Source organism: Theropithecus gelada, chromosome 14 (assembly GCF_003255815.1).
Source record: "Theropithecus gelada isolate Dixy chromosome 14, Tgel_1.0, whole genome shotgun sequence".
NCBI classification, from domain to species: domain Eukaryota; kingdom Metazoa; phylum Chordata; class Mammalia; order Primates; family Cercopithecidae; genus Theropithecus; species Theropithecus gelada.
The window spans coordinates 77,685,877-77,699,135 of record NC_037682.1 but is presented as its reverse complement, the minus strand read 5'-3'; the positions used below and the strand labels follow the sequence as shown (position 1 = coordinate 77,699,135).

Below are 13,259 nucleotides of genomic sequence, written 5' to 3'. Positions count from 1 at the left end.
GGTGTTTTCCTTTAATTTTTTGAGGAACCACCATACTGTTTTCCATAATGGCAACATTCACAACACAGTGCACAAGGTTTCTAACTTCTTATTTTCTGTTTTTTGGATAGTGGCCATCCTGATGGGTGTGAGGTGATGGTTTTGATTTGCATTTCCCTAATGGTTAGTGATGCTGGTGTCTTTTTATATGCTTAGTGGCCATTTGTATATCTCTTTTTTGAGAAATGTTTATTCAAGTCCTTTGCTCATTTTTGAAGTCAAGTTATTTGTTTTTTGTTGTTCAGTTGTAGAAGTTCCTTGTATACTAACCACTTATCAGATGTACGACTTGCAATACTAACCACTTATCAGATGTACGACTTGCAATTATTTTCTTCCATTCTTTAGGTTTCCTTTTCATGCTGTTTTTTATTTTGACACACAGAAGTTTTTCAGTGTGATGTAGTCCCAATTTGCTTGTTTTTGATTTTGCTACTCGTGCTTTTGATGTCGTATCCAAGAAATAGCTGCCAAATCCAATGTCCTGAACAATTTCCCCCAAGCTTTCTTGTGGTAGTTTTGTAGTTTGCTTTGTCTTTGGGTTCACTAATCTTTTCTTCTGCAATGTCTAATCTTGGGGAGACTTTGGAGTGGATTTCTTTGTTCCTGTAGTGAAGTTGGTGGGGTTTAGGGCTACCAAGATTCAATTATTCATGTTTATTAATGTTAGTTTGCCTGTTTTTTAGAATGATAAAGCTAGGGGAGTATGGGGTATGCATCTTTGGAAGACTCTTTTTTTGTTTTTTAATGAAGCTGAGGAAAGTGGGTGAACAAATTCTATGAAATTCAACCACATGTGTAAAATACTATTTCTTCATTATTAGATTACTATTTAAACTTGAAAATTCAAAAACTGAATAGTTAATGCAAGATAAAACAATTGTACAAAAGCAGAGAGAAAATCAGTACACAATACAACCCAAGCAATGCAGTGCAATGCAATAACAACACAAAAGTGGGGAAAATCACATGGTGAAGGGAGTCAGGCAGGGGAAATGAAGAGGTAAGAGTGAAGGTAAGTTCTCATAAGAGGGACCATATCTTAGTTATTATTGTACACCTATCAGGAAAAACAGACAATGTAAACACATTTATTGAGCAACTTCTACATGCCAGGTGTGGTATGGTATGGTTTTATGTACTTTACTCTTTAGAACCACAGTATAAAGCAGTTATTAATATGTTTTAAAACACAGAAAGTTTACATAACTTGCTCAACCTGTAGTATTGAGTGTTGAATCAACATTAGCTGAATAAGTGAATACATGTTTATTCAAATGAAAGATATGTTGTGGATTATCTTTGGTGGACTTTTCTAATCTTCTCTACAGAAGTGCTAGACTGATAACTACAGACTAGGAAGAGGACCATAATACTTGACATGCAGCAATAGCAACAATAATTGCTGCTGCTATGGTCTAAATGTTTGTGCCCCTGAATTCATATTTTGAAATACTAACCCCAAGGTGATGGTATTAGGTGGTAAGGCCTTTGGGAAGTGATTAGGTCATGAGGACAGAGCCCCATGAATGAGGTTATTACCCTTATAAAAGAGGCTCCAGAGAGCTCTTTTGCCCCTTCCATCATCTGAGGACACAAGAAGGCATTACCTATGAATCAGAAAGCAGGCCCTCATCAGACACCAAATCGTAGCTTCCAGAAGTATGAGAAATAAATTTCTGTTGTTTATAAGTCACCCAGTCAATGCTACTTTGTTACAGTAGCCCAAGTGGATTAAGATAGCAGCTAATACATATAGACTTCCTATGAGTTGGGTACTGTTTTGATTTACATATATTAACTCATTTAATACAATACTTTGAGACTGAGTACAGTTTTTATTCCTCATTCTATAGATAAGGAGACTTAAGTGCAGAGAGATGAAGTAGTTTATTCAAGATTATCCTGTTAGTAAGTAATGAGGCCAGGATTTGAACCTTGAATGGAGCTCCAAGCTGTACTTCACACCTTCTGCACATGTTGCTTTTCTTCACTGGCTCACCTGGCTTCACCTTTGGGTTCAGGCCCAGAAGGTCAAGGTTTCCCTAATTTCTCTTTTCAGCCTCTTATAGTCACTTTGACAAGTAGTGCTTTCCTAAGCTAAAGGAAATATTGATTGCCTTGCCAGCTTTTTTTTATTACAAAGACAATCTGAAGTCATGGAGTAAGGTACAAATCTATTTAGCTTTCTGGTGGTAGGAGAGGTGAACTTAAGTCAACCTTGTTATATTTCCAGGATTACCACATTTTAAATCTCAAAATGAATATGGTTAGGATATGGAGAATGAGATGTACAGTTCCATTCTGTAATTCTTCTCATCCATGTTCATTTTCTGAACTAAGATAAATGCGTAGCTCAGGGATGCCTTAGCAGACTCTAAAGAAACATGCTGTAAACTCTTTAGATTTTAAGCTTCTTTAGCGACAAGCACTGAATCTTTGTACCCTTGGTGCCTATCTCAATGCATGGCAGATAGGCACTCAATAAATATTCTTTCTTGGAAACAAGAACTGAAGGTTAAAAACAATTTCTTTGAACTATATAGTGAAGACAATTTGTAAATGAGAAGATAGTATCAATGCAGAGAAATGGGCTATGTTATTCCCATACCTTCCTTAAGAACTTCCAATTCCTCCTTCAAAATTTGGCTCAATTGTTACTTTTTTCCACCACAGCTTCCCCTTCTGCCTAGTTAACAAGCATACCCTCAGTGCCCTTACAGAATTATGTGTATACCTCTCAAATCCTCTCATAGTATATGTTCACACTTCTTATCCTCCTCAATTGAGTTCCTTCCAGGTAAGGAATGTTCATTTTCTTTTTTTTGTTCATATGGAGTTCTGCTCTGTCGCCCAGGCTGGAGTGTAGTGGCGCGATCTCAGCTTACTGCAGCCTCTGCCTCATGGGTTCAAGCGATTCTCCTGCCTCAGCCTCCCAAGTAACTGGGATTACAGGCATACACCATCATGCCCAGCTAATTTTTTTGTACTTTTAGTAGAGATGAGGTTTTGCCATGTTGGCCAGCTGGTCTCAAACTCCTGACCTCAGGTGATCCGTCCGCCCTGGTCTCCCAAAGTGCTGGAATTACAGGTGAGAGTCACCATGCCCAGTCAGAATGTTTATTATATTTAACACAGTGCCTGAGAAATAGCTCAATAAATGTTTGATGAATGAATGAATATATAGCTGCACAGATGAGACCCTGACGCCCAAACCCATTTCCGCATACAAAAAGGAAAGATGAAACTTCTATTATTATATTTATTGATACTGAATATTTATTATCTGTTACATACCAGGCAAAATGGACACACCATCAGGAGATAAAACTTGTATCTTACATGTAAGATGAAACTTATATTTATTGATTGAATTATTGAATATTTTTTGAGTATTTGCTATACCAGGCAAAAGGCACAGAAACAAATTATCTGTTCAGTTACTTTTAACTCTTTCAGCAATGCCTGAGTCCTCTTTATAAAAACTTCATTCTGCTAAGTTAGCAACCATTCATTTTTTTTGGTTACTCTTCATGTATAGTTTTCTCAAGTGTCCCTTCAAATATTGCATAATGGTATAGACCATTTAATATTCCAAACATAGTCTGAAAGACTAGAGGAATCACCATTAATTTCATTTGTGTGTGACAAAGCCTCATCCAATGGTGTAAAACCCTTCCTTTTGGTGGCAGTGGAACGGTATGATACCTAAAAAGAAAAAAGAGTTAATCACTTCTTCTGGATATGAATGCTATTAGAAGTTTGTTGACTTCTCCTAAACTGGTAACTGCCTTTCTAGGTCTATAATGTAGAGAGCAAAAAAGTTAAAAGTTAGCGATCTGAAATACCAAATGACCACATTTTGATTCAAATATATCATAGACAGCTAACGAAAAAAGAGAGTTTATTAACCTAAAAAAAAAAAAAGTAAAAAAGAAGGAAAAGGAACAACTTACTTAGTTGCCAGACGTCCATTTTTAGTAAAAGCCAAAGAACTGGGATAGAAAACACCACAAACTATGCCGATCAGTGAACTTCTGAAAACACAGTTTTCCTTGCTTATATTTTCTGGAAAACAAAAGTAAATTTGGTTTTCCTTTAAAACTCAAGAGCTATTAAGACCGTGTTGTACCTCAGAGTAGTTATCTGCACTATCCTCAACCACAACTAAACCATAGAAAGAATATCAGAAATTCAAACTCTGTGGCATATAACAGGCTAAATGCAGCACATTTAAAAAAGTTTTTATTGTACTTTATCACATAGAGAATTACCTCTAACATATGTGGTTGTTGTAGAAGCTATTTTATTTTTTGGAGACAGAGTCTCACTGTGTTGCCCAGGCTAGAGTACACTGGCACGATCTCGGCTCACTGCAACCTCTGCCTCCAGGGTTCAAGCAATTCTCATGCCTCAGCCTCCCAAGTAGCTGGGATTATAGGCGTGCACCACCACGCCCAACTGGTTTTCTATTTTTAGTAGAGACTGTGTTGGCCAAACTGGTCTCGAATTCCTGACCTCAAGTGATCTGCCCGCCTTGGCCTCCCAAAGTGTTGGGATTACAGGCATGAGCCACCATGCCCAGCCAGAAGCAATTTTATAATGACAGAATACTAAACTAGCAGACCAGACCTGGATTCTAGGTTAATACATTTTTATGATCTACTATGTATCAGGAATGTGCTAGGTGCTAGGAATACAGTGGTATATAAAAGAGACCTGATCTCTGACGTTCTGGCCAGTTTACAGGAATGAAAGACATGAGATAAATATTTAAATAGATAATTATAAGTGTACACAATACTTTGAAGATAAACTATATAGAGAATGTATCTAAACACCTAATGTGCAATGAGGGAACCAGAGGTCTCCCTGGGGAAAAGATACTTAAGCAGGGACCTGAAGAATGAATGATGGATAGAGGCTCTATCAATTACTAGTTGTGAAACTCAAGGTAAGGTGAAGGGCAGGAAATAACATTAAAAGCCCATAATATGACAGATATTGTGGTAGTCATTTAACCTACAGTATCTTTTAATTCTCATAAAATCCTGTGAGGTGAGTACTATTAGTCCTAATTCATAGATAAGACAAGGGAGGCTCAGAGATGAAATTACTTGCTGAATGTCACAAAACTTAAGTGGCAGGAGGTAGGATACTGAAATGATGTGTGTTATATGCCACAGTCAATTCTTTTCCCAGTAGGTTGTTTATTAGTGTACTTGAACATGCCTCAGTTTGGGTTGCTTGCTTATCTACAAAAAGAAAAAAATACGATTTACCTCATTAGGAGGATTGTTGCAGGGATTAAATACGACAAGGTATATGAAGGGACTTTGTAAACTGTATAGCACTATATAAATGTAAAGAATTATTATTAGCAGTAGCAACAGCATATGTTAATCAGTAACTTTACTTAGACAAAACTACATTATACATTAGTGAATTTAAATTCACCTGAATACAAAGGATCAATTACAAGAAGCTTGTAAGTAACTACAGTAGACAAAAATGGAAGTGTAGCCAATGATGCATATGTTTTCAAAGCATCGTGTTTAACCTTGAAGCAGCGTCTGAACAGGAAGTTTGAGAATATTCCAGAGAAACCAGCTGTTGTTCCAAATGACGTCGTTTGATATATATTTGGTGTCCTAATAGAAAAAAAGAAAAATTCAGTTCACTGTAACATTGAACTTAATGGATACAGCCTTTCCTAAAAAGTTGTTATTGCATATTTACTCAATATGAAATACTTCTTGAGCATTTACTATGTGAAAAGTATTTTCTAAGTGCTTAAGATAGGGCAGTAAACAAGGCAAAAGAAAAAAAGAAAAGGAAAGAAATTTCCCACCCCTTATAGAACTTGTCTTCCAATGACAGGACATGATTCTCTTTCTGAGAATATTTACAGTAGTTCTAAAATAGAGCTCTTTTAAATAATTTTGGTCACAAATAAATATAAATATGCTCCAATGTAGCCAAATTTTATGAGTTACCCAAATCGAAGAATACCTTTCCTGCAACTAAAAGATTTACTTTGCTTAAGTTCATCTAAAAAAAAGCTATTTACATTTGGTTAGGCCTTCTATTTCTGCATTAGTCCCAGATACATTTAAAATAATTTGTCCAAGATTTAGAAAATTTCATCCAAAAAAATCTGATCTAGTTTTCTTATTAAGACCCATACCTAAATCCAGGAAATAAGATCAACTGTCCTTTGGTTTTATTCTTGAACTCCATTCATTTAAAAGTCAAAATGGCCAGTCTGGCCAACATGGTGAAACCATCTCTACTAAAAATACAAAAATTAGCTGGGTGTGGTGGTACACGCCTGTAATCTCAGCTACTTGGGAGGCTGAGGCAGGAGAATCACTTGAATCTGGGAGATGGAGATTACAGTGAGCCGAGATTGTGCCACTGCACTCCAGCCTGGGTGACAGAGTGAGACTCTATCTCAAAAAAAAAAAGTCAATATGTTAATGTGAGACTATATTTATACTATGAAATCTGTATTCCCTTTTGCTGTACTAAGTACTGTGGCTGAGATAATCAATCCTTAACTGATTATAATTACTCACCAATTAAATATAAGTACCCCCCCAATGATTTTCTCTTACTTTTAATTAAAATATATTTACTGCACAAATGTTTTAGCAATACTTTCGGATACTTTTTAAGAAACAAAAGAAATTATCCACAATCCCAAATATTCCAACAAACCACTATTTTCATCTGTTCTTGTTTCCCTCATTCTTTTTTTTAAGGATGTGTTCTTCATAACCAACTCAAAGAATAGGATAACAAAGAATAGGATCTCAGAAACAATGGCAATACAAAAGACTTGCAAATAAAATGATTTTCAGCCTGGGTATTTCTCTTACCTTTCTTTTCTAAGATAGTCAAAATTTTTTTCTATGATTTCTATGATCATTGGTCTTCTGAGTTTTGCATCTTCTGGAGAAGGACTGGGTTGACCATGCATAGATGCTGTCATCTTGACATCCTGGAAAAAAAAATTCCAGAGCCATAATAGCTAATGATATTCATATTACATAAAACCTTACAGAATTCTACAGATTCAGATTTGAAAACATTTACAGTTTAGTAGTGTGCCAGGTACTGTGTCGTCTGCTTTCACATATTTTGTTAATAATTCAATCAACATGTACTGAGCTCTTATTATCTGTTAGACATTGGCTTTTTGTTATTATTTTTTATTTTCTTGCTAAACATCCTACAACACACAGACATTGGCTTTCTGATTCACACACTAACTTGAGAAATTGGTAGTATAATGATTATCTCTATACAGATGAGAAACTGAGGGTCTGAAAGGTTGACTTGCTTAAGATTTAGTTTAGAGGGATAACATACTGATACTGTTTCTGTTTTCCTCTCTCCTCATTCTGAGAAGGCAGTCAGGCCCTTTGTAGTTGTCCTCCTAGCTCTTCAGGTGGGGAGGTGGAAACAATGGCTGCTTATTGACATCTCTATCCTCAGTTTCTCATGAAAGACTGAGTTCATTTTGGAAATCGTGTTTCATTTCCTAGAGAGGTAGGAGAGAGCAGGGATTGCCTTGGAGAACAGTGAGAGAGAAAAATCAGAAAGAGGGACACTGCTCCAGGAAGGGAACAGGCAGTAGATTGTGGCTACTACTTTGAAGTACATAAATTACATAACCAGTTCCCTATTACCACCTGTGGTGGAAGCAGAGCCTTTGCTAGAAATGATTATGTAGTATAGCAGAGACCCACACCTGCCACCACACCTGGCTAATTTTTGTATTTTTACTAGAGACGGGGTTTCACTATGTTAGCCAGGCTGGTCTCGAACTCCTGACCTCAAGTGATCTGCCTGCCTCGGCCTCCCAAAGTGCTGGGATTAAAGGCGTGAGCCACCGCGCCGGGCCCCAGAGACCCACAGCACTGGGCTCCTTGGTTGGAAGGTTCTTGTGTCCCAAGTGTGATGAACAGACAGCTGCCAATGTCAAGGGACCATGAAGACTTGGCCAGTAGCATTTTAACAGAAACTAGAGAGATTAAAAAACAAAACAAATCAACAACAACAAGAAAACAAACCCTGCACTCTCAGACAGGATCCTTTCTGAATGTTTTGCTCTGGGCAAGACTCTAGAGTTTCTGTGAAAAGTCTTAATAACATTTGTTAAATCCAAATATGTAGTTGCAAATGTTTACCTACTACAGCAGCCAAGTGGAAAGTCTATTGCCACTAAATTCACTGCTTTTTACTCTTTTTCCTCCAGATTAGCCAAATAGCCTCTTTACAAATGTACACTAATCTCAATTTTAACGTTTATATTGAAGGCAAATACTAAATCTCAAAGTTAAGGAGTCCTAGACAAGAGGATTAGAGGGGATAAAGCATAATGAACACACAAAATACTTCATAAATCAGTGGTTCTCAACCTTCAGCATGCACAATAATCACATGGGGTATTTATTTGAAATGCAGTCTCATGAACTCCCTCCTGAGATATCTGGATTCAGCAGGAGTAGGATGAGGCCTAGAATCTGCATTTTAATAGCACCAAGTGCTTTTGATGCTGTAGTCAATGGACACATGTTGAATATTACCGTAATACTCATTTGCTGAATGAGCTGTATGTACCAATCCTAACTATAGAAGGGCCAGTTCATTATACACGGCTCCTGGCATCAACATATGTAAGTTATGAGCTCCTTTGAACTTTCTTATGGCATTACACAATGAGTAATAATGGACCAATTTCTTTCTCTGCATCATCGCAGAATTGTACTCAATCTTTTTCTGTAACATTTCTGGAGAGGGCAGGGGGGAAAAAAAGTAAAATATTTTACAAATTACAATTTTTCAGTGACTAGACTTACATCTTTTTCCTCTCCTGGACACCCAAATGGAAAGTATAAGGGATAGTAACATCTAAGGGAGATTCTATACCTAACCCATCTATTGTACTAAGATGGCAGATGTCAATAACATGAGTAACCATAAACCTTACATAAATTTTTGTTTTGCTCTCATCCAATTCACTGAAGTCCTCCACCTTCCACCAAAAACAAAAAACAAAATAAACTTCCAGGCAATATCTTCTACTAATCTCCTACCTAGTCTACACCCTAAACTCTCTATAGGGAAAGCAGACACCCAGGATTATGATTACAGGATAGCAAATACTGAAATACTGAAAAGAACACAGGAAATATTATTGAGTGCTTAAGCTTTGCAAGGCACTGTCAAAGAATCGACTGCTTTCATTACACCCCTCCCCTCTTAAGGCCACTCAACTAGTCACCACGCTTATACCAGTAAGAGTGGCTTATAGTTTGCAAATCATTTAACGGTTTTGTAGTGCTTTCATGTGTATTATTTCACCTAATAATACATTTTTCACCTAATAATAAATTTCAACTTTAGAATTTTATTCAGTATTCTCTTATAATTTAGGGACCACCTGGTATATGCCAGGCCTCTGAGTAATCAAGATACAGTCATCCCATCCTCAGGAATCCACAATGTAGTGGGAGTTCAGAACAAAAAAGCTGGCAATTTAAACACAGAATGAGAGAGTGACATAAACGAAAAACCCAACAACCTAAGAAACGGCAAACTTAATCTAGCCAGAGGAGGCGTGGGAAGGCTTCCCGGAGGAAGTGACATTTAAACCAATATCCGAAAGAGAACAATTTGGCAGGGGAGTTGGGACGGATAGAAGCAGGGAAATATTCCAAGTTGAAGAAAAAGCCTGTGCAAAGGCCTGGAGACAAGAGAAAACAAACCGCAGATAATGAGTACTAGAACTTAGGTAATCTACGTTCTCTCCGCCTCTTTCCACAACAGCTGGAGACTTAATCGACTACTCCTTGCATGGACTTGGGGGCTGTTTTAACTTTTCAAATCTCCTTTAAGTGTATCATCTTGGAAGACTCTGCCAACACTTTGAAGCTGCAGCAATCACCCCCCATACCACTTCGGATTTCCGCCTACCTTGGGCGCTTCCTCAGTTACCACCGGCACCACACCTGAATCCCTCAGCTTGGCCCCAGCCTCATGCCCGAACACCGCCATTTTGATGGCTCACGTGATTTGCTGGTGGGCGGGAAGTGGTGCGGGTTTACGGCTCAGGCCTCTCGCTTGCAGCCCGGGCCCGCCCCCCTCAGTCAAAAGCCGCGCCCTCCATCCTGTCTGTGATTGGGCGCGGTGTCTAGAAATTACGGCCACTTATTCGCTTAGAGGAGGTCCAGGTGCCTGTGGGTCCGCCCCCATCGCCAGCAGAGTATTTCCTTCCCTTGCTATTTGTCAGTTTAGCTCCCTGTTTTCCTCGCGTCTTGCGGGGAGGATGGGGCGGCCCCAATGTTGGAATGTTACTGCGCTCCTGCCTCTCCTCAGGGCACCTCTGGTAGCTGGGAACTAGCTGCCTGCCCCTTTCAGTCCTTGAGGGAACTCGCCCCTTTGCCCTGGCCCGTGTGGTGTTAAAGCTCTGTTTCTCGGGCACCTCCTCCTCCAAACCCCCAACCAGCCGCCCAGCGCCGTCAGAGCAGCCCCGACTAGCCGCCTCCCCTCTCAGCCGTCTGACTCGTCTCCCCAGTCTGTAGTCCCCTCAATTTCCATCCTTTAGCCCCACTTGGAAGGAGACCGGAGAGAAATTTGCCCACTACCCCCCGAGAAGACCCACTTGTCAGTCGTGTCTCAGGGTGGGGGGCACTGCAAGGCCTGGCGCTGTTTTGTGCACGTTAAATGCCCAGCAGTATCTCCCAGACCGGCAACCCCCGACCCTCCAGTCTCCATGTCTTAGAGAAGCCAAATTCGAGAGTTATATAATTTCTAGTGCTGCTGTTGCTCCTGCCTGAAGAAACACTTCATCGCGTGGAGGGTGCAGGACATTTCAGTGCTCTTCCCTAAAAGAACGGGGCTTGGGCAGGGGTGGCCAGCGGTGGCAGAGAAATGTCTTGTCTTTTCTGCAAAAGGAAGGTGGGTAGTTTGAAGAGAGATTGAGAGAAAAGGATGTGGATGTGAAAGCCAAGCAGCTGCACTTTTTCATTTTGAGGAAATCGCGGACCGTTTGCATAGCTTATGCTTACATGTCTAATACTACTACGGCGTCTCTGAAAACACCTTTGGGGGAAGGTTTGGCTTCTCTCGAAGTCTCAGTGTTTCTCCTCGCCGGATAGGGGGCTGCTTGGATGCGAAGAGATGGCATGATGTGAATGACTCCAGTGTGAAGAAATCTGCTTCGCCAACTCATCCTGCATCAAGTGCCCATTGAGTAGCACTGTCACTTTAATGTCTCCATGCCAAGGGATTGCTTTCCTTTTTTTTCAATCCTCTCTGTTAATACATGGGAGGATCAGAATCAGAGGTGCATTAAGGATCAAGCCTGGGGGCTTGGAGAGCACAGAAGAAAAAAATGAAAGTGACAGCAAGCTGGATTCTGAGTTACTGAGGGGGTGAGATCCGGAACTTCTGATCAGTAAATAGAAGGGGGCCTTTCGGTGTGTGTTCTGCCACAGAAAACTGTTCAAACTCACCTATCTTTTTAGAGACTGGAGTCAAAGAGGTTTTTAAAAGTATTTTTTGGGAGGTGGGGTTAAATTTTTCTCTACATATTTGAGGATCTTTTTCATCATGTTTCAGTTTGACCATGTATAAAGTAATGAGACAGCTGTCTAAATTTGGTTTGTGCCTTAAATGAGTTAGTCATTGAACTTCCAAAAATGTTGCTGCCTGAAGAGGAATTTCAGTAACGTTCTTCATGTTTACAATAATTTTCCCAGTTTGTAAAAACAGTCTAAATATTTTCTGAACATTGAAAAACTTGAAAAACTAAAAAATTACGTTTCTGTAAACTCTGTGGGCGGTGTAAAAAGTTTAGTTGTGGAAAAAGTACATCATTACTTTCTTTATCTGACATAGAAGACTCAGCCTGGATTTCAAAACTGAACAGTGAAGTGGTTTGCAACAGTTACCTGGCTCTTGGCCTCAATCCAGCTGGATCAAACTGAGACCTGAAAAGAGATCTTGAATTCTGTGGCAGTGGAAAGACCTAAGAATGCCAGTCAAGAAGAAAGGTGGGCTATGAGGTTGCTATGTAATATTTCTGCCTTTTGTTGGTTCTGGTACTTGTAATTTAAACTATATTCCATTTGAGAGTAAAATTTTGCTTCAGTTTGGGGGAAATTTTTATTGTAATATAGTTTCAGTGGTACATAATTCAGTAATATTATCTTGCTAAAGTAAAAGGAAGTAAGACTATAGTATTTATTGATAGATATTTACGATTTCATACATCAGGTTGTTTATATCACCATTGGTAATAAGAATAGATTCAGTACCGAAGATTTGGAATCTTCTCTAGCTTGTTTTCTTAGCTTGTTAAAGGTTGCTTTTAAGCGGTCTTTAAAAAAACTTGTACAGTGGAGCTCTTCCTCATGGGTTTAATATTTATCAAGCTAATTACAGAGTTGTGAAAGGTAGCAAAGTAATTTCATTTGCACTGAACAAAATTATAGCTTTATAATTTATCTTTTGGTTAAAAATAATTTCTTATTTGGATTTATTCTAGTGTAAATCTTCATTTTTGTGATAAAGCACAACTTTCATGACTATTGTGCTTTTCCAGATATATGCATTATCCAATAACATGATTGTCAAGTTCCCCATATGGGGCAAACTCCTGTTTTTTTCTCCCTCCTCAACAACTTTTATTATTGGAATTGATCAAGATCTAGTGAATTACTGAAGCATAGTTGATTATAATCCGAACTTGGGGATTCAGTTTAGCTTAGATGCAGCCCAGGTTAACATTGTTCCAAAGGATCTTAGTTTGGGATTGTTTTTGTTTTGTTTTGTTTTGTTTTGACATGATATGGCAGGTGAGATCAGCTGTAAAGAGTTTCTCAAGAGTTTTGAATCAAAATTTATATGACATCCTTGAACTCTGCTATACTGGACTAAGGTAGATCCAAATGTTGTCCAGTTACGTGAGTTGCTACAGTCTGAAACTAAAGCTCTGGGTGAATTGCAGGTTAAAGTGGAACTTATCTCTGCATGGTGTTTAATTCTTCTACCTGTGGATTTGTTAGGGATGTTGAGGAAAATTATAATCACTGAGATGCCTTATCCAAGCTGATGTTTACCTAGAACTGTGATTTCTGCACACTGGGATTTAAGATTGAGATTGTTTCCTCCCCCTGCTGTTTCTAATAATACCACTGACAGAAGTA

At 38.8% G+C, this 13,259-nt stretch overlaps 2 protein-coding genes across 6 annotated transcripts in view; one reads left to right on the top strand and one right to left on the bottom strand.

Moving 5' to 3' along the window:
- Positions 1 to 2,878: 2,878 nt before the first annotated feature.
- On the bottom strand, positions 2,879 to 10,137 carry TMEM126B (transmembrane protein 126B). 3 transcript variants are annotated; one of them, XM_025355459.1, is made up of 6 exons: positions 10,024 to 10,137; positions 7,414 to 7,585; positions 6,921 to 7,042; positions 5,497 to 5,690; positions 3,996 to 4,107; positions 3,276 to 3,747 (listed from the first exon to the last, which is right to left on the bottom strand). In XM_025355459.1, the coding sequence occupies exons 3-6, from the start codon at positions 7,031 to 7,033 to the stop codon at positions 3,564 to 3,566; spliced, it is 603 nt and encodes a 200-aa protein (XP_025211244.1). In that variant the 5' UTR covers positions 7,034 to 7,042; positions 7,414 to 7,585; positions 10,024 to 10,137; the 3' UTR covers positions 3,276 to 3,563. The 3 variants fall into 3 exon arrangements, with proteins under 3 accessions (XP_025211245.1, XP_025211244.1, XP_025211243.1); XM_025355458.1 differs by lacking the exon at positions 7,414 to 7,585; XM_025355460.1 differs by lacking the exons at positions 6,921 to 7,042; positions 7,414 to 7,585 and having other exon boundaries at positions 2,879 to 3,747; positions 5,600 to 5,690.
- Positions 10,138 to 10,155: 18 nt separating this feature from the next.
- Positions 10,156 to 13,259, top strand: part of DLG2 (discs large MAGUK scaffold protein 2) — a 2,171,029-nt gene continuing 2,167,925 nt past the window's right edge. The window contains exons 1-2 of one of the 3 annotated variants that reach the window (XM_025355445.1): positions 10,156 to 11,007; positions 11,950 to 12,104. In XM_025355445.1, coding sequence (XP_025211230.1) covers positions 12,086 to 12,104 — 19 coding nt within the window. In that variant the 5' untranslated portion in view covers positions 10,156 to 11,007; positions 11,950 to 12,085. Of the gene's footprint in view, positions 12,117 to 13,259 lie in introns of all 3 variants that reach the window. The other 2 variants (XM_025355443.1, XM_025355446.1) reach the window with 2 other exon arrangements.